Source organism: Chelonoidis abingdonii, chromosome 16 (genome assembly GCF_003597395.2).
Source record: "Chelonoidis abingdonii isolate Lonesome George chromosome 16, CheloAbing_2.0, whole genome shotgun sequence".
In the NCBI taxonomy this organism is placed as follows: Eukaryota; Metazoa; Chordata; order Testudines; family Testudinidae; genus Chelonoidis; species Chelonoidis abingdonii.
The window spans coordinates 18,944,161-18,969,284 of NC_133784.1; the positions used below are offsets into that span (position 1 = coordinate 18,944,161).

Here is a 25,124-nt window from a genome sequence, read left to right on the forward strand (position 1 = left end):
TATGCTTTGATTTATAATCACTTAATCTACCTTTATAGTTAATAAATCTGTTTGTCTATTCTACCTGAAGCAGTGCATTTGGTTTGCAGCGTGTCAGAGGCTCCCCTTGGGATAACAAGCCTGGTGCATATCAATTTCTTTGTCAAATTGATGAACTTATATAAGCATGCAGCATCCAGCGGGCATAACTGGACACTGCAAGACAGAGGTTCCTAGGGTTGTTTCTGGGACCAGAGATATTGGCTAGTGTCATTCATTTCCAAGTAGCTGGGAGCAGCTTATATGCCAGAGGCTGTGGATGAACAGCCCAGGAGTGGGGGTTCTCACAACAGAGCGAGGTAAGGCTGGCTGCCAAGGTCAAGGATTGGAGTGACCAAGGAGATCACTGGTCCAGATAACACCAGAGAACGTCACACCCACATTAACAGAGATGTTTTTAAACTGCTTGCTGCCATCCCATGGATCACTCTGCTGGTGAGTTTGAGGCTTGCCCCTGCCCTGCGTCTGTCTGCTCTGTCAGTTGATCAGGACAGCTATCTGTTACCCTGGGTCTGTATAGGACCCAGCACAGCAGAGCCCTTATCCTCACATGCTGCACCAATGAGGAGCCCTCAGTGTAACCAGTCCTTGCCAGGAAGGTGGCCTTTGGCAAGGCTGGATTGGAAGCTGAACTAACAAGCATGCTCAGGAACAGCTGCTAACCACCCCATCTGCCCTGTTTGAGTCTCTGCAGGAGGGAGATGGTGGGAGAGGGAGTTTGGTTTTGAAGAGGACCACGTGTAACCTCGCCTAGCAGTGAGGACCCCAGAAAACTGCTTGGAGATGGGGACCCTAGCAACTGGTGACCTGGTGACCAGGAGGCCCAGCCCAGCTTGGCAGTCAGCTGGTTCTGGCCAGTGGGAGGACAAAGGGCTGAGGAGAAAGGACCCCGGTGATCTGACCAACCATTTCCAGCCAGAGGGGAACAAAGGATGGAGGAGAGGAGCCCAGGTGACCTGTTTAGCTGGGACCGAAGACAAAGGATGGGGAGGAGCTGTTGCAGGAGATGATATAGGATTACTGCCTGGAAGGAGGGGGCTTCTGGACTAGGGAGAGAGAGCAGTCAGAGCCCATCTGGATGCAGGAGAGACTTAGATGTACGGTGCTGAGGGAGGCCAGGCCGGAGGGCCCAGAGAGTTTCCTGTGCTGGGTTCAGATGCTCAGTAAACCCTCCTGTTATAAGCTGGCTGAGAGTCACTCCTGTCTAAAGATCAGGGTTGCATCATTCCCTCTAGGGATGGGGGCACTGGGGGTCCAGAGTGATGGACTCCCTGAGGGGGCCCAAGGCAAGAGACAGACGTGCTGAAGGCTCAGAGAGGTGCGGTTCCAGGCGCCTACGGCTTAACCCCCGAGACAGAGTAGACTCCAGAGATGGGCTGTCGCACTGAAGGCAGTTCCTCCCAGGGACTGTGAGGAGCCAAGAAAGAGCACAAGTACTGGAAGTCTGTGACACAAGGCAGTTACCTTAGACCCGAATGAGAGGGCACATGAGAAATGGCAATAAAATATTGCCTGATCTAGGGAAGGGAAGATGGGGCAAAGGACATTACAAGATGGGAGATTCAAACCAATAAAAGGCAATACTTCTGCACACAACATGCAGGCAGACTGTGGAACTCTCTGTCACCAGAAACTGCAGAGGCCAGGAACTTGACACAATGCAAAAAGGGATTGGACGTGGGCATGGACAATGAGAATAGCCAGAGCTGTCATAATGAATAACAAATCTGGCAGGGATATTGAACCTCCTGCCTCAGGGCTTAAGCCAACCTATTAGAGACCAGGAGGGGACCTGTGTGCAGAAGGCTGACACCTCTGGTCCCTGGGAGGCTGGGTCAGATGGATCTCTGCTCTGACTCAGTCTGGCAATATCCATGTTCCTCTGATAGGTGACAAACCCTGCCCTCTCCCCCTAGTCTGGCACAAAGCCAGTCCCAGCCAAGAGCAGCATGTCCCCTGTCAGCCCCCCTTGGGGGAGGGAAATGCCCGGGTTACTGCAGAGCTAGGAAAGGGGATTGGGGGTGAGCATGAAAGTCTGGGTCAGTGCAGCAGCCAGGCAGCACCACTCCCTCCAGGGTAGGATCAGCAGCAGGTATGTTTTGGGACCAGGGCCCTAGGGGCTGCATGTAGCAGGAGGACGTATCAAGGTGCACCAGAGAAAGCAGAGTGCAAAGCATGGGCCCCGTGGCAGGGCAAGAGCCAGCACAGCATACAAGGAGGAACAGGAGGGACAGCACAGGGGACAGTTCAGGGGCCTACATCAGTGAGGATGGGAGGGCAGCTCTTCTCGGTCCATAGTGCCGCGCAGTCCACCTGCCGAGTGCACATGCCCCCGCACCAGCCACACCGCATGAAGCGCTCCGCCCGCAGGCAGCGCTGGCACGTCAGGAAGTGGCGGCAGCCTGGGCCGATGATGGCGACTTGAGACACCTTCAGGAGAAAGGGAGAATGTCAGCGAGCGGGGCCAAAGCTCGCGGAGATCTCGGGGCAGCCACAAAGCACCTACTGAACAGGGACCTCCACACACCCCTCAGTGCCAGGAGGGCAGGACATGGCCTTCCTGCAGCTGGAATGCCCCATGGCACAGCTACTGCTGCCTCCCAGCCACAGGTGAGGGGCTGCGATGAACCCCACAGCCCAGCCAGCACATCTCCCCAGGACTGACCAGCTGGCAGGACAGTCAGGTCAGCAGCCCAACATGCAGATCACCTGCCTATACCCCACAGCACTCAGAGGCAGTCCAGGGCTCCAATCCCATTTGGGGCCAGGGCACAGAGTGGCTTCCTGACCCGGACGAAGTGGGAGCCCCCAGCCCAGCGAGGTTGGGGGCAAACACTCGCCTGTCTCACCTTGTTTCCAGTGGCGAAAAGCAGAGAGTCTTGCAGCAGGCCAACTTCCCGCAGCACTGGCAGCTCCTTGCCCAGGGAGAAATTGGCCAAGGTGACGGTGTAGGAGCTGGATCGCTGAAGCACCACCTATGTGGGGGGGGAGTAGTTGGCCATATTCTGAGGGCGAGCGACCCCAAGGAAAGCTGAGGGACATGGCCTAGCCGACCCCCACGGGAGGAGAGTAGCACTGCCTTGTGCGGGGCACTGTGCCTCAGCTCCCTGCAATCCCAGGGAAGGGGGGGGTCTACACTGTCTGCATGACCCCCCTGTGCTGCTCAGGCCCAGCCAGTGGCCTGACCACATGGCTGGATGGAGGCAGCTGACTCCTCCAAGCCCAGCGAGCCGCAGGGAGTGGGGGTGAGCCTACGGTAGTGGCAACACAGCAATAGCACCAGGGAAAGGGATGGAGGTGCTTTCGATTGGGCACAATCCAGTCAGCCTCACAGGTCATAGTGACTGGCAGCCAGTCATGGAGCCCGAAGTCCAGGCAGGATTTGCCCCATTTTATCCGGCCCGTGTCAGTTCCACGGGATGGACGCCTCGCGTGAGCTTTGGAAACCATTGGAGCATCCCAGGGCATGTCGCCCCCTGCTGGAGGGGCTGGCATTGCAGCCCCTCTGGAGTGGATATGGGACACAGCCACGGAGTCTGGCACTGCAGAGCCTACCTGCATAATGCGCCCCTCTGCCGTGCCCAAGTGGGCGACCGTCACATTGCCCTGGGCCATCACAAAGATGGAGGTGAGCAGGACTCTGGCCATGTTCCCATTGAACAGATCCACCTTGTAGGGGGCTGTGGTGACCAGGGTAGGCTTGTTCCAGCAGCTGGTATCCACTACCAGAGACGAGAGGTTCACCTGGGACATCGCACAGCATTAGCTCCCTGTGGCACCTCCACCGCCTCCCTGTCTTCCTCCCCCTCCCGCCCCCGGCTGCCCGGTGTCACAAGTGGACCTGCCTGTGCTCCCACTGCATCTGGGGGCGCTGCCCCCGCCCTGCTACTCACTGCTCCCTGTGCTGGCCACCCGTGGGGAGGGAGCAGCTGGGGGGAAAGGGGACAGGGAATCCACTGCTGGTCCCAGCCACTTCCAGCTACCCCCTGCCCGGCTTCCTCCCGCCACCACCAGCAGTCAGCTCCACATTCCCACCTATACACCCCAGCTTTGCAGTATCATCCAGCCCCCCAGCACCCACCCATACTGGGATGCTGGGGGGTTGGGATGTATCACCCATATACTGCCAACTCCTCAATACCACCCAGTCTCTCAACCCTCCATATACTCCAACCCCCCAGGATCCCAGTACTACCCATACGCCCCCAATTCCCCAGTGCCAGCCAACCCCCATACACCCCAACCCCTCAGCACCCACCCATACACCCCCTGAACCCCAGTACCACCCAACACCCCAGCATCCCAGTACCACCCATATACCCCTAACCAGGGCTGCCCAGAGGATTCAGGGGTCCTGGGACAAAGCAAATTTGGGGGCCCCTTCCATAAAAAAAAGTTGCAATATTATAGAATACTATATTCTCGTGGGGGCCCATGCAGGGCCCAGGGCAAATTGCCTCACTTGCCCCCCCCCGTGGGCGGCCCTGCCCCCAACTCCCCAGTACCACCCAGCCCCCATTCACCTACAGCACCCCAGTATCATCCAGCCTTCCAGCACCCATCTATACATCCCCCAACTCCCCATAGCACCCACTCATACACCCCCTAACCTCCCTCCCCACCCCCATACATCCCACCTTGCACTACCGGATGCATTGCCCAGAAGCTGAAGTTGATGCAATCAACAAATACAAAATGAACTCAGTAACTGATTGGCCCAGAACATCCCCCATGGTGCTACACAGAACTTGGCACCTGCAGGTGTGGGTAGCCTTTGGGCTTGGCATTGGCCGGGCAAGGAGAAGGGGACTCCCCTGATCTCCAGCTCCCCTTTCTGCAGAAGCCCGGGCCAGCTGGGAATCACCAGAAGACAGGGCCAGCTCTAAGTTTTTTGCCGCCTCAAGCAAAAAAAAATTTGGCTGCTCCCACCCCAGCCCTGGGCTGCCCCCCACTGCACCAGCCCTGGGCTCTCCCTGCCCACCTGCACCCCCTGCCGCCGCAGTTCTGGGCCTCCCCTGACCTGCACCCCCTGCTGTCCGAGCCCTGGGCTCTCTCCCCCCCCAACCCACACCCCCCTGCCATCCCAGCCCTGGGCTCTCCCCCCTACCTGCACCCTCCTTCTGCCCCAGCCCTGGGTCACTGGCAACTTGCTCCCAGGGTGGGTCATTCAGCAGGAATTTTAGATGTGCACAGAACACAGACAGGATTCGTTCCCATATGGTTACAGAATTGCAGTAAAGTGGAACAATTTTCAGCTTGTGTGATTGGAGGATATCTGGGTGCATATTATAAGACCGTCCTCCATAAATGAGGAAAAGTTGAGGTGCCTTTATTATTCTTTTGTTCCACTCTTTCTTTCTACGGGGAATTTGCCAATGCAACATCACTGTCTTCCTTTTAAACAAATAAAACTGAAAAAAAAGGCAATGGCTGTTGAAAATAGGAATTCCAGTCCTAATAACCACTGAGAAGCATTTCTTGCTCAATTTTATCCTACTTTTTCTCCAGCAAATTACAGTGGATCAGTATATTTGATTTGGGAGAAATGAAGTAACAGCTGCCCAAATTGAGCTTGAGCACTCCTGAATTTTGAGGTGTTCAAATCTGGAAGGTAGATGCTAGATTCCCTTTCTATATATTAGCTAAATCTGGAAAGGAAAAGTCAATTTCTGCTTCCATGGCTCAGAAGTGGAAATCCTCCTAAGTGCCTGGTAGTGTATCTAAACCTGCCCTGGTCCAGAGCAAGCCTCCCCTCCCTTACTTTTCATTTTAAATTCTAGTGGGATCCACATACCCACCTTGCTAGGCTTCAGATAGAGAGAGGCACTGTCCATTTAGCCCACCCAATTCCGTCTTAGGGGGCTGTAAGGAGAGTTCACACCAGTATCCCTAACCCAGTCTGGGGAAGTCTTCTGAAGGGGATATCTGGGGCAAAGCCTTCTACTCCTTGGGCATACTTGTTCCCCATTCACAGTGCCACCCCGCTCCAGCAGTCAGCTCTCCATTCACAGTAATCTGCAGCATGAGGTTTCAGCTACCATACTCCCTCCCACTCCCTTTCCTCTTGATTGCAGCCAAGGGAATGCTGGGAAATGTAGTTCTTTACCTGCTCCAGGGCTGGCTCTATAGGCAGGGAGCTAACCAAGGAACTACAGCTTCCAGGGCCTCCTGTTGGTTCTCAGCTCCCACGCTGGATCCCTGCCAGCTGCTGCCCCTGCAAATGGGCTGCCCGAAGCAGCTGCTTGTTTTGCTGGTGCCTAGAGCCGCTCCTGCCAGCAGCGAGAGAGGCCTGGCCACAGGCCTAGCCGTTAAGCCACAGACAAGAGATGCTGCAGGGAACAGATACTGCCGGCAGCTGCAGGGGAAGCAGCAGCTCCTGGGCACGTGGATGAATGCCGGGCAGCTGCCAGGAAATTTTAGAGCTGTTTCCCTTGCAGGGCAGTCTCTCTTGGGATAATGGGCAAACTCCCTACCTTGATCCCAGAGTTTCTCAGCCGTGGGGCAGGGGAGGAGCTTGGACTGCCCCAGGAGGGGCAGGCAGAACAGATGGGAGAGGGGCAGAGGAGTGGAGGTGGCACAGCTGCAGGGCAGCTTCCTGAAAACATCTTCCCCTGCAGCACATGGCCCTGATCCAGCTGGTCAGAGACACAGCTCAGCGGTCCATGCTCCGTATGGCTGCTCAGAGGGATAATGCCTGGGCTGACCACCCAAGACCATCCACAGAGCAGGTGACTTCCCAGCCAGGGCAGGATAGGCATGGACGGAAGGTGGAACAGTGCCAGAAGTGGGCGGGGAAGACAATGGAGAAGGCATGATGCCTGTGCCAAGGCATGGAAGGAGAGGCCAGCCACCCACCCGGTGCAGCAGGCGGCACAGAGGTGAGTCACTGTCCAGTCACATGCGCTGCGCTGTATGCAGGGGGGCACTGAGGCGCAACTCTCCCCCCACCAGGGAGCCAGAAAACCAAAGCCATGCAGCACTCTGGAGGCGTGATGTGCAAGCTGCTCTTGTGACAAACACACTGCCGGATGGAGACCTCCTGCCCTGGGACCAGCAGCCAGTGAACTGAACCCGAGCTGCCAGAGCCAAGGGCTCCTAAAGGAAGCTGATGATCAGGGCATAGGATGGACAGGGAGGAGAAGGACAAATGTCCTCAATGTTCCAGGCCACACAGCAGTGCCCTCGGAAACCCATCTCCATTGCCTGGCCCAGAACCACATCCATGGGCCTGGCACAGACAGCCCCACAGGGAGGCTCCATGGGATCTGATGCACGCCATCTCTGGAGATGAGGTCGCTACCGCTAGGGCCTTGCTAGCTAGTCACCCCAGTGGCGTGAGGGACCGCTGGCACCAGCACTACCTCAGCAGGTAGGTCAGAACACACTGGTGCAGATTACAACCGGAGCAGGGTGGCACATTAAGTCTGTGATGGGATTTCAGAACCGGGGTCACAGGAAGTAAAGCTCCCTCTGGCTGCAGCCCGAGGTCCTGGAGATGAAAACGCAGTGTTTCTGTCCTGCCTCACATTGGCTGCGTACCATTTGCTATCCCGCTGTTGAATCCACAGATAGCTCCTAACTTAAGGCCTGTTTGCCTCTCGCTTGCATTGCTTAGCTGTCTCGCCTGGAGTCATAACACCCACCCCTTCCTCCACGTGCACCAGCACCCGACTCAGCCAGGGCTGGTGCAACCATTTAGGCGAATTAGGCGGTCGCCTAAGGCGATGGCATTTGGGGGGCGCCATTTTCTTCGGCAGCGACTGTGGCGGCTGGATCTTCAACTGCCCTGGTTGCAGTCGGCATTTAGGCAGAGGGCGCTGGGGCAGAGGAGCGTGGGGAGGGCCGCCTGCAGCAAGTAAAGGGTGGGGGCAGCGGCATGCAGGGGAACTCCCCACCCCAGCTCACCCCTGCCCTGCCTCCTCCCCAAGCACGGCGTAGCTGCCTCACTTCTCCCGCCTCCCAATCAGCTTAGGCGCCACAAGCCTGGGAGGCGGGAGAAGTGAAGCAGCGATGGCGTGCTCAGGGTGCTCGCGCACGAAGCAGGGGTGAGCTGGGGTGGGGGGGTGCCTCAGGGCGGAGGGTGGGGAGCTGCCACAAGGGAGGCGCCTCAGGGTGGAGATGGAGAGCTGCTGCAGCGGGGCACCTCTGGGCAGGGGCACAGGGGGGAGGGCGCAAGGTGCAAGTCTCGCCTAGGGTGCGAAACATTCTTGCACCGGCCCTGGACCCAGCTGGAGCAGGCAGCCCAATTTCCCTGCCTTTGGGACTCACACAGCTCCAGGCAGCTGCTGCAGAAGAGGAGGGCAGCCAACTGTAAACAGAGCATGAGCTCATGCCAGGCTCTCTTGGGAAACGAACAAGACATCTGGCAAGAGTAAAGACTCAGGTCCCTCCCACTCCCAAAGGCAAGGGGCTTGGCCTGACCCTGTGACACACAACAGTGGAAGGATGGAGACAAAGCTGGACTAAAAAGCCACAGCAGCCTCTGTGGAGAGAGGATTTTCCATCACACTCCCAGGAAAGTGGTGGGTTCCCATTCCTCCAGGGCAGAACTCCCAGGAGATGAAACCGGGGAGGGGCAAGGGATCCAGTTGAGATCAGGGCTCGGTACACAGCCTCAGGCTGGGCTACACTTAAAAATCCGACATCACTCGGCTGGGAAAACGTCACCCCAAGCACTGTAGTTATGCTGGCCTAACCCCTAATGCAGACACAGCTAGGCTGACAGAATTCTCCCTTTACCTAGCTACTGCCTCTCAGAGAGCTGGATTCACTCCAGCCATGGGAAAACCCCTTAGCTGGCACAGGAAGTGTCTAGGCTGCAGCTCTACCGGGGCACAGCTGCAGTGTTGTAGCTGTGCGGCCACAGACACCGTCTGGCCCACCCCTCTCCTCTACCCAGAATGGAGCTACAGGCTATGCACAAGCACAGCCAGTCACAGGGCAAAGGGTTGCCCTGCTGCATCCCATCCCAGACAGCCTCTGACTCACCTCACTGCCACCCTCCACGCCCCTGCCACCCACAGCATTTCACAGCCTCCAAGGGCTGAAGTTCACAGCCTCTGGTTCTTCCAGCGTGGGGATCAGGTGACAGGGCGCTTCCCCCTGCACATGTGCATCTGCTTAGACAAAATCCAGCTATGCTCTGCTACTGGCAGACACAGAGTCCCACTGGGGGGGAGCACTAAGACCAAGGCTGCAGGAGGGGCTCCCAATGGGGCTCCAGTTGCCAGCGCTTCCCATCTTCACAGTATGGCACATGACAAACCATGGCACAGGAACACCAGGGAGGTGACACAGCCCGGACCTCAGACATTAGGAAACAAGAGATTAAAGGGCGCACATGCAGTTTGAATTCTGCCCCTGGGGTGCAGTTTTAATTACAGGACCGCTGTCTGACTTCCCCATGGGCAAGCATGTCATGGCTGTGCCCTAACACACACACACAAGGGGTCAAAGGCTTTCAAAAAGCAAACTGCAAACCCAGAAACGCCATCTTGTGGCATCATACTGAGCCCCAGTCGGGTCACCAGCAGGGTTGGGACTGTTAGATGCACTGCACAGACCTCTGCCCCTGGAGCAATCCACATCAGTAGTAGGTTGTCATCCTCTCCCGGGCCAGGGGGATGAGGCGCACACTTTGCTGGGGGCTCCCAGTTAGCTGCTGGTGGTAGAGGAACAGTGAGATGCAGGGATCTCTGCTTCCTTCCCGGGCCTGAAGAGAAGCCTAGACTCTTCTGCCATTTTTCCCAAGCTGTCCCATCCCCTCCAACCTGTCCCAGTCCTGTCTCTTCTCCACCTGGGCTCCTTGCCTACCCAGGCTGTCTCCAGTCCTCAGGCTTCTCATACCAATCCCTATCTCCTTGCCTAGCCTGTCCCAGTCCCTCCTCCAGCTACTCCCAATCTCTCTCTCTCTTTCCTACCCCCAGGGCTGGTGCCCTAGACTCCCTTCCCATGCTCCTCAGCTAGCCTGTCTCTACTGAATCCCCCTGCCAGCCCCATTGCCCAGTCTCTTGGCCTACCCAGTCACAGTTCTCCTGTACCTAGCTCCTCATCAGATCTGTCTCCATCCCCCCACATTCTCCTTGTCCAACCAGCCCCAATCCCCCAGCCCCTCGTCCGACCTGAATGCCTCCCTCAGTGGCTCTCAGTCCCCATTTCCTTGCTGAAGCAGTCTCAGCCTCCCCCACACACTTTCCAGGCCCGGTCTCCCAACCGCAGTCTCAGACTCCTGGTCCCAGTTTACTCCTTCCCCTGCCTCCCAGGACTGGCTCTTTCCCCTCTTCATTCAACTCAGCTTCCTGCTCAGGATCGCCCAAAGGTGGAGGGCAAGCGCGGCAATTTTCCCCGGGCCCCACAGGGGCCCCCTTGAGAGTTTTTTGAGGGCCCTGGAGCAGGGTCCTTCACTCACTCTGGGGGCCCTGGAAAACTCTCACAGGGCCTGGGTCCCCAGAGCTTCTTCCGCTCTGCGTCTTCAGTGGCATTTCAGCGGTGGGGGGTCCTTCCGCCCCGGGACCCCCCGCCGAAGTGCCGGGTCTCCGGTGGCAAATTGACGGTGGAGGACCCCCACTGCTGAAGACCCCAGGCCCCCTGAATTCTCTGGGCGGCCCTGTTCCTGCTCCCCAGGGCCTGGCTGCCAGCAGCGGGGCTCTGAGAGCACACAAGAGCCCGACTCCTGCCCTCAGTCCCCATGCCCAGCTGGGGCCAGGAACAGCTCTGCTCTGCCCACCCCCTCTATCCTAGGCTGGAGCATCAGATGCTCAGTAGGAAGGCAGCTGCACAGACTGGTCAGCACTGGGAGCTCTGGGGCAATGGAGCATGCTCAGTGAGGGACAATCTCCGGCCACCATCGTGGAAGTCTTCACAGTGTGAACTGTAATGTTAAAACTCTTTGAACTTTGCCAAGCGTGGGAGGATTTTCCTAGGGACAACACAAGGCACCCACCTGACACTGGGGTGACCCCGTGTCACGTCCCTGCTCCAAAGCATGGGGCTGCTAGAGGTCCCATGCAAAACCTCGACATGACCACATGGAAACAGGGGCTGCTCCACCTACAGGCAAACTACCCAGCTGCATAGGGTGGCAGATTTCTAGGAGACACACCACGGACCTATCTACCAAGGGAGGGAGGTGAGCTGCAGAGTACTAACTGTCCTGTGGAGACCCTGATGTGTTAATACACAATTCACAACCCCCACAAACTGCTCCATGGCAGAGTGCAGACAAGCCCTATGGGGAGAAGGCCTAGGGCACAATGGCCATAGACAGTGAGGGAAAAGACCTGGTCCCTCTAGTGGGAGGGGAAGCCCTGGATAGTCCAGTTTCTCCAATGGGGGCGGGGGGGAAGGGGGGTAGGTCCTGACCCTCTTTAAATGCCACTCCACTGCCCCTGGACAACACAGCATATATTTCCCCAGCCTCATTCTTGGAAACCGCTTGACCATTTTGGCTGGAAATTCCCAACAAAATTCAGGCTGCGGAAGACACAGGGCACGGAAAATTTAAGCCCAAATGGTTTGAATTTGGCAAAGTTATAAGTAACTGACAATGGAGTCTTATCAGAAGAAATGCTGAGCAGCCTTCCCAACAGGCCAGATTGCCAGCCCCGGCTCTGAGCACTGGGGTCACAGAGCCACATCCCTCCCCTGCTGCCAGCCCTAGCTCTGAGCACCGGTTGCAGAGCCATGTCCGTCCCGTGCTGCCTGCCCCAATACAAGCTCCCAAGCATGACAAGAATCAGTCCCAGGAACGCACATGGAAACCACAGCAACCCCTCAGACCAGCCATGACACACAACCCCTGGAGCTGGCACCATACCAGCTTCCACGGAGACACCGCCCAGCCCTGAGCTAAAGACCAGCCAAGGTGACCTGTCTCAGGCTGCTCGAAATGTGAGACCAACAGCACCACATAGCTCCCGACCAAGCAGCTCCACAGCTGAGAACAGGACCCTGTGCCTTTAAATCTGGCACAGTCAGCTGTGGGGTGATTCAGGCCTCACCTTTCTTCTCTGGCAGGCCTGGGGAATGTGCACAAACCCCCTGGCAGTGTCCCACGCCCACATGGAAGCCTCTCCACTGCCTTGGGCCCTGGAAGCAAATCGGTGACGGGGCTTGGCCTAGAATCCAGCAGACTAGCTTGCACACAGCACCTCCCGCCCCAACACCCCTACTTGCCTTCCCAAGCCCAGAGACTGACCGGTCACCTGACACCACTGAACATTTCCTCCTGGGGCTCCAATGAGAACAAAGCCATTCACATGGTGATAGCCCGACTCCAAAAGGGCCGTCTGTCACTTAGCACCTGGTGTGCAAGCCGGATCACTACTGGATAGACTGATCTCCCTGAGCCACCCTGGCACCACACCAGACATGGGTATCAGCTCGAGGTAGGGGAGCAGAGCAGCACGGTGCCTAGGGAGGAACCTGGAGAGAGTTAGGAAGTCTGTAGGGGAGAGAAAGGGTGCCAAGAAGCGCCTAGCACCAGGGAACAGGAACGGGGGAGCTGGCCTGGATCCTGCCAGAGCACAGTGCCCGCTCTGTGTGCGCACATGAAATCAGAACTGGCCTATGCTGTCTCCCTGTCAGCAAGCAGGTGTCACCCCAGGAGAACCACCATACTGGACATGGTCAGAGGCAATGCTGGGGTAGCCTCCTCTGGGGGGGGGCACTGACTCCCTGGAACCTGACTCCTTGCTTTCCCCTCCTAGTGGGTCAGAAACAAGCCATGCACTGGCTCTGCAACTGGGAAGCACAGTGCCAGCTGCTCACCACCAGCCCTGGCATCTGGTCGAGCAAAGCATGCTAAAAACAGCAGCATTGTGAGCATTGGGCTGGACACTCCAGTATGATCTCATCTGAGACCCCAGATACACACTCGAGAGGGTGGCCTGTCCCACTGCCCATGCTGCAGCAACTACAGTGCTGTTTTTAGCCCACTAGCTCAATCAGACCCAGCAGAGTCTGTCTCCTGGGGCTGGAAATCCCACCTCCAGTGCCAGCGTAGAGACATCCTCAGTGTGAGAGTTAATCAGGTTTCAGCGGATGGCACACTTTGTTTCTATCAGATTGCCAAAAAAGTCAGATGGGCTGAAACCCTATTGAATTGGGCCCTGGACTTATGCAAGGCACTTGCTGCCCGGTGCGCTCAGCAGAAAACATGCCGCCCTCTGGAGAAGATCCTGGAGTTCCAGAGACTTCCCATCCCAGGCCTCACCCCAATGAGGCTCTGGGGTTGCATCCGTAGGGGACCAGCACTGGGCAGGTTTCTCAGCTCTCCTATTAAATATTAACATTAACCAGCCCCTGGGGAGTTGTTCCTTCCATTGCTTAGGAGCAGCTGGGCAGGGAAAGGAGCATGGGACACGCCCACCCAACTGGAGCTGCAGCCAGTTAGATGAATGCTAGCACAGGCCAGATACTTCAGCATAGCTCCAGGAGAGCACAAGTGCAGACTAGCTGAGACACACCCACAGGGCTGGGGCACGGCAGGGTGAAACTCAGGGCTCGCCCTCCCTGGCTGTATCTCCCTAGAAAAGCTGGCACTAATTCCCCTCATATTTCTGTACCTACCAACACAGTCTCCAGGGCCACCTGCGGCTGCTCCCCTCCCCAGACCTCTTTGCAGCCCCGATTCCCCTGCTGCCCAAGACCCAAGGCACAGACAGAAGGTCTCTGAGACCCTGATTGCAGAATGTGGTTATGCTGCACCCAGCAGAGGTTTGGCCTTGCAGTGGCCAGGACACCAGGGTATTTGAACTCCATCTCCAGGAGGCCAAGTTCTGTTGAAAAACGAGCTGAGGATCCAGAGGAGTGGGTCAGATTACAGTGCAATTAGCAGCCGCAAGTGGAACCCTAAATCAGAAGAACCTCTCGTACCCATGTGTACTCAGCTTACAGCTAGGAGAGCCCCAGACCTAGAACTGTTGCCCCTGACTTAACAAGGCCAACGCACCAAACATGAGGTTACAAATCCCCCGCGACGAACTGTGCCAAATGTGCCCGGTGCACCTGCTGAGAGGCCCACCGTAGGAACATCCAGATGGGGCAGTTCCCAGGTGCAGAGGTGAGAGCTAATCAGAGACAGAAAACATGCAGCAGGCTACACACCCTGTCTGCATCTGCAGCAGGTGAGTCACAGGCATCCAGCCTTCCTCCATCCCTGCTCTGTCGCTGCTCTCTGGAGCTCGGTACTGGCTCAATTCTGAGTTTTCGTACCCCCCAGCTCGCTGTCCGAGCAGCTTAGGTTACTGCCACCAGTCTGCAAGGACCATGCCAATGCCCCCAGTGCTGCAGCAACAGAGCATTTCAATGCCAGGCGGTACCGACAAGAAGTGCAAGTGCAGCCAGGCCGGAGAGGGATTGCGTGGGTAGGGAGCGGCCATGCGCACTGCTTCCTCCCCGTCCTATACATGTGTGCCATCCGCTGAAACCTGGCCACACACCAGCACGTTACCTTCCCCCATGGCCAGCAGCCAGGGAATCTTGGCACGGCCTCCATGGTCGCCTAGGGCACTAGGATTTGGGGGGGGGGGGGGAGGGCAGCATTTTTTTCGGCAGCAACCGCAGTAGCCGGATCTTCGGCTGCCCTGGTCGCCGCCAGCATTTAGGTGGACGGAGCTGGGGCAGGGGAGTACAGGGAGGGCTGCCTGCCGCAAGTAAGGGGGGGGCGGCACGCAGGGGAACTCCCCGCCCCAGCTCACCCCTGCCCTGCCTTCTCCCCGAGTATGCAGTGGCTGCTTCACTTCTCGCGCCTCCCAGGCTTGTGGCACCAATCAGCTTAGGTGCTGCAAGCCTGGGAGGCGAGAGAAGTGAAGCAATGATGGCGTGCTCGGGGTGGAGACAGAGCAGGGGTGAGCTGGGGCTGCGGGGGTACCTCAGGGCAGAGGGGGAGAGCTGCCACGGGAGGAGGACGCCTCAGGGCAGGGGCTCAGGGACGGGGGAGGGCACAAGGTGGAAGATTCGCCTAGGGCATGAAACATCCTTGCACCAGCCCTGCTCCATGGGCATGACTGGCAGAGCCCTAGCAATTCCTGTTCATCCTGCACTGGACAGGAGACAGCTTCTCTCTCTGAGTCACAGGCCTGGACCCGTCCTTCCACCCCCACTAGGGAATCAATTTTCCCCTCAGGCCTTAGCAGAAGCTGAACCGAAGAACCCAGCTGGGGAATGTGAAGATCCAGGCCAAGCCAGAAACGCAGCAAGGGGCCAGCTGGGAACTGACCCTGCTGGAGCCACTGGGGAGAATTGAGTGTCCTACTCTGGGGTGCTTGCTTTTCCCCTTGCTCTGGGCTTGCCTTGGTCATCAGCCCCTCCACACAGCCCAGCTCTTTGACAGGCACTTGGGCCCCCCGCCCACCAATTCGCTTCCTCTCTTCAGTCATCTGCTTGTTTCCGAACAGGGAGCGGGAGATTTAGGGATTAAGATGCTGACGATCTGATGACATGAGACACCTGCCTCCTGCACTCGGTGCTGCTCAGTGCTGACCTGCAGATCCCCTGCTACTCCAACCAAGGTCAGAGACACAGTGATGCTGATGGTGCTCTGCCCACTCCTCAACCTGGGACAGAGCTTGGGTTGGGTTTGAGACCCAGGCAGCCCACTTAAGCATGGCTGGATCTCAGAGAGTGCTGGGGGTCCAAAGATCAGCCCAAGGGCTGGAGTCACTATTCCATCTGGGGTGGCACTCCCAGGAGAAAGTGGGTAGGCCTGAGATTGAACTCAGCCTTGGGTGAAACTGAGGAATGTCACTACTAAAATTAAGGGGGAAAAGTGCTCCACTGCTGCTAAGGTGACCCCACCTCAGGAATGCCCCTAACAAGAGTTATAACACCAAGGGTTGTAAAGTAGAGGCACCCAGGCACTGGGAAGTTTAGGGAGGAAACAGACACCAAGAATTGGTAAAATAGCTACGATAAGCTCTGACCAGTGAATTTATGCTAACCATGTGCACAAACACAGAAGATCATAAGTTACAATTTGGGCATGAGAGATAAAATATAAAGAGTTGAACAGGGAGGAAAAAACAGAGGTGCCAGTGCATGGTCGGTTAAATTTTGTTACCTAGGGGTACTGAGTTATAGGAGGTAGCTTGTTTTACCTATATAATGTAACAAAAAATAATGCTCTTTGGGAATCATCTCCAGACAGGAATTTAACATCAAGCCGCTGGAACTCTTGACTCCTCTGCACAACTGTGACATGCAGACACATCACCAGAACCCCCAGATGAGACGATCCTGACTGGCCATCGGGTGAATTTTGTCTGTATATTGGGAGTGTTGAGCATAAGAGATTTGCTTGGTATACGTATTCTGTGTGTGTTGCTAATAAATAGATGTTTGAGCACAACTGTGTAAGGCTCTCTCACTGGGAAAAAGTCCCGCAGACCCATAAGGCCCTGAGCCTCGAGGGAAAGAGCGGGTACTTAAATTGACAGGGTTTCTTCCTGAGCCCCACAGGTAAGGATAAGTACCTTACAACCTGAGCCATCAGAAGGGAAAGGGTGGGGGCGCCTAAATTGATTGGGTCACACCTTGAGCCCTCCGTAGGATATAGGTGAGGTGCCCTGGATATTTGGCGGGTAACATGGGGCACAGCACCATAGGCACCCCCCTACAGCTCTGTGCTATGAACCAGCCCTTACCTTGAACCCCAGGGAATAGCACCCCCACCAGGGCTCTGCTGGTTTTGAGCATAGAGGAAAGACAACACGTCCCACCCTGGTCCTCCATAGCCACAGGATGGGGCTGTTCCCCCAGACCCCTGGACATGCAGCTCTCTGGCCAAGCTGCCAGTGCAAAGGACACACAGTTGAGCCCGTCTGGCCAGAGCCCAAGTGCCCAGACTGACTCCTCGTTCAAATAACACAGTGCTGACGGGCACCAACCTCCTCTTTACAGCAGGTGATGTCCACTGAGGCAGTGCCATCTAGATCCAAGGCCAGGGGGGAGGAGGAGAGGGGCAGGCAAAGTTGCTGGAACTGGAAGGAGGGTCCCATCACAGGTCAAGGACAGAACTGGCCACCTGCATGCCTTGGGGTGGCATGTTCCCAAGGAACGCCTGTAACACCCTTTGGCTGGCTCCCCACTGCAGGTGGAGAACTCACCCCGCCCAGCCTGACAGAGCAAGCCTAGAGCCAGGCCATGCTGTGCCCGCTCCCCAAGCCCAGGCCCAAGTCTCTCCCAGCATGTCCCATCCCATTATTTAAGAGTGGATCGGGTTGGGTTTGAATGAGAGAGATAAACCCAGCCTCTGCGGTGCCCTGCCCCCTCCCCCTACAGCCACTGCTCCTCAGCACAGCACCTGGCTTCAAATGGTAGCTAAGTCCTTTGTTCAGAAGTCACAGACACTACTTCCCTAGACCTGCCTCAAGGGCTTGACACAGCCTCAGGACACAACTGAGCTCCCACCGGATGGAAGGACAAGACTGGGATCCAGAAACAGAGCTGCTACCGAGCCCTTGCCCTTTACTCTTCCTAACCACCAAGCATGCATGGGCTTCCTGTGTGCCGGAGTGAGGGGCTTTCCTAGGTGGATCGCTCAGCCAGCACTCCTTCCAGCTGTTGTAGAAATCCGCCCGCAGCCAGAAATCATGTAGCGACAGAGAGGGGAAATGAGTCAGGGTTATTGCACAATCCACCGGAGCAGGCAGCCTTCGGATTCCAGAGGCAGCAACACCCCTTCAGTTGCCAATGCGCTGTTTGTTTTGCTTGTGCAAACTAAGTCGGCCAGTCTGCACAGCCCGCACTATCAGTTCCTAACTGGCCTATGGGCCCATTTCACACCAGAAACCTCCCATGCTTCCAAACCCCCTCGTTGCAAGGTGCCAGGCTCTCCTGCCATTTGCCAGCATGACACAGCCCAGTGTTAAACTGCAAATTGTCCCAGGAACTGGGACCCTGGCCCCACACCTCCCCTAGGTGAGCCTGCTCCTCATCTCATGTGATGCTGCCCAGGAACGTATCCACACAGAGGGTCCGGCCACCTTGGATGAGCACTGCCAAGGCTCTGAGCCATGGCATGCCACAGAAGTCAGGTTGTAAACACCTCCCTGCAGCACTCTGCAAACAAAACAAGCAGCATGTTCCCAATTCCTAGAGCTGGGGGCCCCAGGGAAGGGGGCACCAACTTGTTCTGCTCCAGGAAGAACACAAAGCTGAGAGAAAAGAGAAAAAGCAAACAGCCACACAATGCCAGGAGTGGGCAGGATGGCAAACAGCAGCCGATTAGTAAGAATAGGAAAAGGCCAAATCAGACCAGACTTCCACTTTATGCAGAGATTGCTAGCCACCTGTTATCACTGTTATTATTCATGCCTGTTGCGGCATGGCCTAAGGGCAACCCCACAGTGCCAGGCACTGTAAGACACCCTATAGCTATATCAGCGTCTGGCCAGGAGCATGGTAACACCCACTAACACACCTGCGTGGCACAGGATTAGCTTTGCCCACAGCAGTGCTTGTTGCCTAGGGGAATTTTTGTGGATGGTCATTTTCTACAATCCTGAGATCACAGGTTTGGAGTCTAGCGGAAGCTCAAAGTGCAAGTGAGTAGCAACAAGTTGGCATAGCCCTTTTTTCCTCTCTCTCCCTCCCTTGCTGCCAATGACTGTGTCTGTCTGTAACCCAACACTCAGAAAACACAGGCTCAAGTGCAGATCACGGGGCTGGGAGTCAGGAAGACCCAAGTTCTCACGCTGGGTCTGGCACAGTTTTTCTGCAGGACTTTGGACCTGCCCTGTCCCCTCGCTCTGCCTCACTTTCCCCATCTAGCAAACACAGGAGAAGCAAATGAGATAATATTGTTTTGATAAACAATCTCCAAACCACATTCCAAAGCAGCAAAACACAGGAGAAGCAAATGTTTCCTCAGGACTTTGTGATGCTCCATTCATATTTGCACAGCACTTTGAGCAGGGGAAGTGCTATTTGCTAACCCCGTGGGCCACATCCTCTTGAAGAAACGGAAACAGAAGACAGAGCAGGGCACTTGGATCAACTCACGTGCTGCCAAGCAGTAATGAGGCTGCTGTGTCATTGGGGCTTATATATAATTCATGGGGTAGAAAAGCAATTAAACCAAACCTCACTGGCTGCGGGGAGGGGCAGCGGGAAGAGAAGCTTTTAGGGTTTGGGGAACAGAAAACAAGGCCGCTATAACTGATCGTGAACTAGCCCCGCTAGTCCCACCCTCAGGGTGACATGAGACACAACCAGCTCTGCTCGGAGCAAGGTCAGCAATATGCGAACTGCAAAGAGCCTGGAGCTGCAGCTGGGGCAGCGACCCCCTGGCCCTAACCACACTGACAAGCGCCGCTTCTCACCCCACAGGGCACTCCGCAAGGACAGGGCTCCCCTTGGACGGATCTCAGCTACTGCAGCGGCTAAAGGTCATCTCAACACCCTCCGAACCAGGAAGCACAAAGGCCCGGCTAGCACAGGTAAGGGTGAGGAACAGGAAGACGCTAACCAAACTTTAAGCCTCAATAGCTGAGGTTCAATGTGGAATAAGAGGACTGGGGGCAACTGGGCCGCCTTTCCTTTTATCCCAACCAGGGCCAGCTCCAGGCCACAGTGCGTCAAGTGCGTGCTTGGGGCGGCATGCCGCGGGGGGCGCTCTGCCGGTTGCCGGGAGGGCGGCAGGCGGCTCCGGTGGACCTCCTGCAGGCGTGCCTGCAGAGGGTCTGCTGGTCCCGCAGCTCCGGTGGAGCATCCACAGGCACGCCTGTGGGAGGTCCACTGGAGCCGCAGGACTGGCGAGCGGCAGAGCTCCCCCCCGCAGCGTGCCGCCGTGCTTGGGGTGGCGAAATTGCTAGAGCCGGCCCTGATCCCAACCAACTGGCCCACCCCAGAGAAACCAATCTGAGCAGAAAGCGCTGCATGCCCCCGCTCCCCTGGCAAGGGGGAAGGTAGCGTTCACAGGGGACTCACGTTGTGGGGGCAGTACTCAACGGCCTGGAAGAAGCTGAGCCCTCGCAGCAGCTCGCGCTGGGCAACGCCACAGCACTTGGACATTCCATCCTCGATGGCCTGGTTGATCTGGTGCACGGGGAAGGCGCACACCGCCGAGTACCAGCGAGGCACGGAGCTCTCCACCTCACTCTCAGCGAACGCACCAAACAAGACCAGGTCAGTGTCATTGACGCTGATTTCCTGGGCCAGCTTTGGGCCCGGCCGGGCCACATGGGCTGCCTGCAGCACGTTGAAAGCCACATCGTGCTTGTGCTCCCCATCCGAGCTCCGCTTCCGTCTGCGCTTGGACTCGAAGCGGCAATCCAGGACCAGCTCACGGTACCAACCCATGTTGTGCTCCCTGGCTTTCAGCCGCACCAGCCGCGTGTGGTATGATCCAGATTCGGGGCTCTCCTTTTGGACAGTCAGGAAGTACACAAAGTCCTGGGCACTGAAGGAATACACATAGTCAATGGGGTAGGAGTCCTGGAACTCCGGAAGCACACTGAGGGAATCGGAAATACAGAACCCATCCAAAGTGGCCTTCGGTCTCCGGATAGACACCGATTTCGGGCTGTACCTTGCAGCTATGCTGCTATTGATAGTAGAGGCAATGTAGAAGTAAGAAACACGACTGGTTTCAGTCACCAGGACCCTCGTCCCCAGGGGGCTGGCCACGCAGTCTGGGCACTCATCAGGACTGTTCTGAGCTGCATACAAACAGTAGGTGGCACTAACCACCACCAGGCTGTCTTGGATTTCCAATTCGTGTTGGAAGCACCGGCCATGCTGGGAAGTGCCACAGCTATATAGCCATGGCTCAGATGGGTCCATCACCAGAACCACATTATCTGTGTCTTCAGGCTTCCGGCTGTCTCCTGGCTCCTGGCACTGGGCACAGATCTCGCACTGAGCACTGCCCACGGGGCCAGTCACGATGACTGATGAGTTTGCCAGTGCCGGGCTCACCACATAGATCTTGTTCCGCACTGCCACAAAGAGGGCAGCTGCTCCGCTCGGATCCTTGTAGGTGACAATGTTCTGGATGGGGCCATCTGCGGTGAAGCTGGGCAGATCATACTTGACAGTGAAGTCCCTGCTGGCACTATAGGGAATCCACGGGCACTGCCAAGTGCTGAAAGAAACTCCAGTGAGCATGAACCCCAGGGAGAGGCAAACCAGGAATGAAAGCCCCATGCTAGGGGAGGAAACAGTGTTCCAAGATCCTTGACTTCAAAGGTCACCTGAGCGCCTCAGCTCTGAGCGGGTCTGGGATCCATCAAGTGTGAGCTACCAGCCCACTACAGCTAAAATACCAGCGGGAGAGAGCATGTTAGTCACAGCATTGAAGAGGTGTCATGCCCCACTTGAGTACCCACCGGGAGCATACCTTCTCCGCATTCCCCAGAGCAGGCACTGGGTCTCCCCCCAGAGTGCAGAGAGGATCAGGCCCCCCATGCTGGCTGGATCTCTCCAGCATGTCCACAGCACCTCCCAGCTGGACAGACCCAGAAAAGCACTGGTCCATCTTATTCACTGGAGGAAAGCAGTGGATTTGTATTGATGGGTCATGAAGCATGCTGCCCTGACACTGCACTGTCGTGTCAGCCAGCCACTTGCAGTCAAGCATCTGGTAACCTCAGTGAGGGTTCACCCAAACCAGGCAAGCCAATACACCCTGCGTGCACTGGCCTGCATACACACTGGGGCTGAGGCACATTGGATGTTGAACAGAACAAAGAAGCCTGGCTAGGTTTTAACCAACTACAACGTTTGGATCCCAAGATTGGTGGCTGCATAGCTCTGGGGCCCACTCCAGCTGGGATCTGCAAGTAGACGACACTTCTTTCTCCCAGAATCCCCTCATCTTTCATGGGCAGCCCGAGCTATTTGGAAGAGGTAGCACCAGGCAGCCCCTCCTCCATCTGGTCTCTGCATTGCCATGAGATGGAGACAGAAAGGGCTGGGGAGGGGAGAGAGCGAAGATTCCTCTTGCTCACTCAGGCACCTGCTGCAGATCCAGGGACTGAGCATCAAAGGTGAGCCTGGCTACCATCTCAGCCTGCATCTAGCTAGGATGGGAATGAGGGGCCTTATTGATGGCCCGCCTCCCACTATTCCCAAAACCATCTGGGCCGGAGCCTTTGTCAAGAAGGTTGAAAGGAGCACTGAAGTGCAGAATAGGGTCCCAGTCAGGTTGTCTGCTAACCAGGGAGGCCTCAGGACTGCACTCACTTCCCTAAAGAGCAAAAACTGATCAAGAGGCAAAATTCCTGGCCCCAAATCATCTCCCTGCATAGTGAGCCTGAGTTTGTTCCAGCTTTATAGAACACCTCCCTCAACAGAATCATAGAATATCAGGGTTGGAAGGGACCTCAGGAGATCATCTAGTCCAACCCCCTGCTCAAAGCAGGACCAATTCCTAACTAAATCATCCCAGCCAGGGCTTTGTTGAGCCTGATCTTAAAAACCTCTAAGGAAGGCGAGTCCACCACCTCCCTAGGTAACCCATTCCAGTGTTTCACCACCCTCCTAGTGAAAAAGCTTTTCCTAATATCCAACCTAAACCTCCTCCACTGCAACTTGAGACCATTACTCCTTGTTCTGTCATTGGGTACCCACTGAGAACAGTCTAGATCCATCCTCTTTGGAACCCCCTTTCAGGTTCTGTCATTGGGTACCACTGAGAACAGTCTAGATCCATCCTCTTTGGAACCCCCTTTCAGGTAGTTGAAAGCACCTATCAAATCCCCCCTCATCCTTCTCTTCTGCAGACTAAATAATCCTAGCTCCCTCAGCCTCACCTCATAAGTCATGTGCTCCAGTCCCCTAATCATTTTTGTTGCCCTCCGCTGGACTCTTTCCAATTTTTCCACATTCTTCCTGTAGTGTGGGGCACAAAACTGGACACAGTACTCCAGATGAGGCCTCACCAGTGCCGAATATACTCGTGAGGCGCTCACAGATGCCGATAGAGTGATGTTCACCTCCCTCGCATTCTAGTCGGCAAAAAATTTTTAGTACTTGGAGATGGATACATCTCCGTTAGAACCTTGAAGGTCCTTTAGAAATTCATTTGGAGTCCAGGCCCGCCTGCCTTCACTAGCTGGACCAAGTACTGAGTTTTTGCCCCAGATCCCTAAGTGGCCCCTTCAAGTCCAGAACTCAACCTTGGTGTTGAGCAGGTGGCCAATGCTCAAATCACCGAGAGCTATCCTCCCCCTGGGACGTGAGTTTCGACTGTTATTTCATATGCTGAGGTCGTGGATTTTAGGGAATCGATGTGGATTTGGCTTCTGTTTGGTTTATCTTAATACAAGAGGTACCAGTTCTCGGGGCACATTCTTCCTAACGCTTCACAATGTTGCACGTGGAGCTGCCCTTCGAAGCAGCAGACTGTTCTCAGGGTACTGATGGACAGAACAAGGAGTAGGGTGCTCAACGTTGAGTTGGGCGGAGGTTTAGGTTGGATATTAGGAAACTGTCATTTTCACTAGGGGGTGGTGAAGTACTGCGAATGGGTTACCTAGAGGTGGTTGGGAATCAAAGCCCTGGCTGGGATGATTTAGTTGGGAATTGGTCCTGCTTTGAGCAGGGGGTTGGACAAGATGACCTCCTGAGGTCCCTTCCAACCCTGATATTCTATGATTCTATGTGCATCCGCAACTGGCTGGTCATGTAGCTAAACTGTCACTGTTGCATAGGCACTTATTTAGGCCTTGTCTGCATGGGAAAGTTTTACCAATTATACCACTATAATTACACCAGTATAGCCCCCCCCCCCACCCGCATCCCCACCCATCCACCCTACACCGTGGACAAGCCTTATTCTGCTATAAGAGACAATTTTCCTAAGTTAGTTTACACCTTTTCCCAAGCAACATACACTAAACCAAACAAGCCACCCTTCTCCTTGTGAGTATCTCCAGATTAGTTTAATTACACACTTCAGTTTCCAGATAAGGAAAAATTGCTTTTTAAACAAGGCAGCTTTGGAGTGGGGAACTTCCTCCTCTCCTTCGTCTGGGGCTGGGCTGCTAGCTGCATCCACACACCTAGATTACTGCAGTGATTCCAGAAACTTGCCTACACTGCCTCACACCTCCTCTGCTCCAGTCACCACATGCCCAGAGGAAGGCAGAGACGGGGGAATATGGATAAGGAGAGCCGCTCCCTCTACCCCACACCCACCCACCTGTTGGGCATGCTCACTGGGGGCGGGGGTATGAAAGTGAGGAAAGACACCAAGAAGCCAGGAGAACAGTAGCGTTTCTATCGAGGCAGGAAGCATGGTAAGTGGAGATGCTCTCCCTATGCCACAAAAACCATGGGACAGGAATGGTTATGACTGACCAGGGCAGATTTGAAGCAGTGACCTGGTAGTGGCAGGTCCTGTGCCCCACACCTCATTCTGCAAGCAATGGGCCCTGCGCCCTATTCCCCATCAGATCAGATGCCCGGTTCCCCCATGCCAGGTTGCACTCTGTCCTGAGTACCCCCACTGAATCTCATTAACACGCTCCCAACGGTTAGAAACTGACCCTAGAAAACCGTGCCAGGCACAGGCAGAGATCTGTCCCTGGGACCAGCATATGGGCACCCGCTGAGAGGCAATCCAATGGCCTCAGAGCGTCTGCCTGCCCCTGCTCTTCCCCCCGGGCAGGGACCCCAACGCCAGCCTGAGCCCCTCTTTGCACCCCCTCCCCCAGAGATCTGCCCTGGGAACATGGAAACCTGGCACCAGTGGGTATAAAATGGGTATTCACCCCCTATCCCAGAGTCACCCCCTGCCCGGCGCTGCTGCCCTAGACACACCCTCTGCCTGGCTCCTGCTGGTCCAGACACTCCCTGCCCGGCCCTGCTGCCCCAGACACACCACACATACACACCCGCCCCAGACACACCCTCTGCCTGGCTCCTGCTGGCCCAGACACCCCCTGCCCAGCCCCGCTACCCCAGACAACCCCCGCCGCCCACCCCAGAGACACCACCTCCCTGGCCCCCGCCGCCCCAGAGACCCCCGCCAGAACTCACCGCAGCCACCGGCCGTTCCACCCGGCGACGGGCCGGGCCAGCCCGTGTGTACTTGGCCGGGGCGCTCCCCTCACCTGGTCGGGTAGCTCCGGGGCGGGGCG

The 25,124-nt window shown here is 56.3% G+C and overlaps 1 protein-coding gene across 4 annotated transcripts in view; it reads right to left on the reverse strand.

The window, feature by feature from the left end:
* MST1R (macrophage stimulating 1 receptor) overlaps positions 1-25,118 on the reverse strand; it is a 55,184-nt gene extending 30,066 nt beyond the window's left edge. For 2 of the 4 annotated variants that reach the window (XM_032789501.2, XM_032789502.2), the window contains exons 1-5: positions 25,024-25,065; positions 19,969-21,296; positions 3,595-3,783; positions 2,889-3,014; positions 2,299-2,469 (exon numbers count right to left, since the gene is read on the reverse strand). In XM_032789501.2, coding sequence (XP_032645392.1) covers positions 2,299-2,469; positions 2,889-3,014; positions 3,595-3,783; positions 19,969-21,186 — 1,704 coding nt within the window. In that variant the 5' untranslated portion in view covers positions 21,187-21,296; positions 25,024-25,065. Of the gene's footprint in view, positions 1-2,298; positions 2,470-2,888; positions 3,015-3,594; positions 3,784-19,968; positions 21,297-22,793; positions 22,879-25,023 lie in introns of those variants that run through there. The other 2 variants (XM_032789499.2, XM_075072952.1) reach the window with 2 other exon arrangements.
* Between the last annotated feature and the right edge of the window lie 6 nt (positions 25,119-25,124).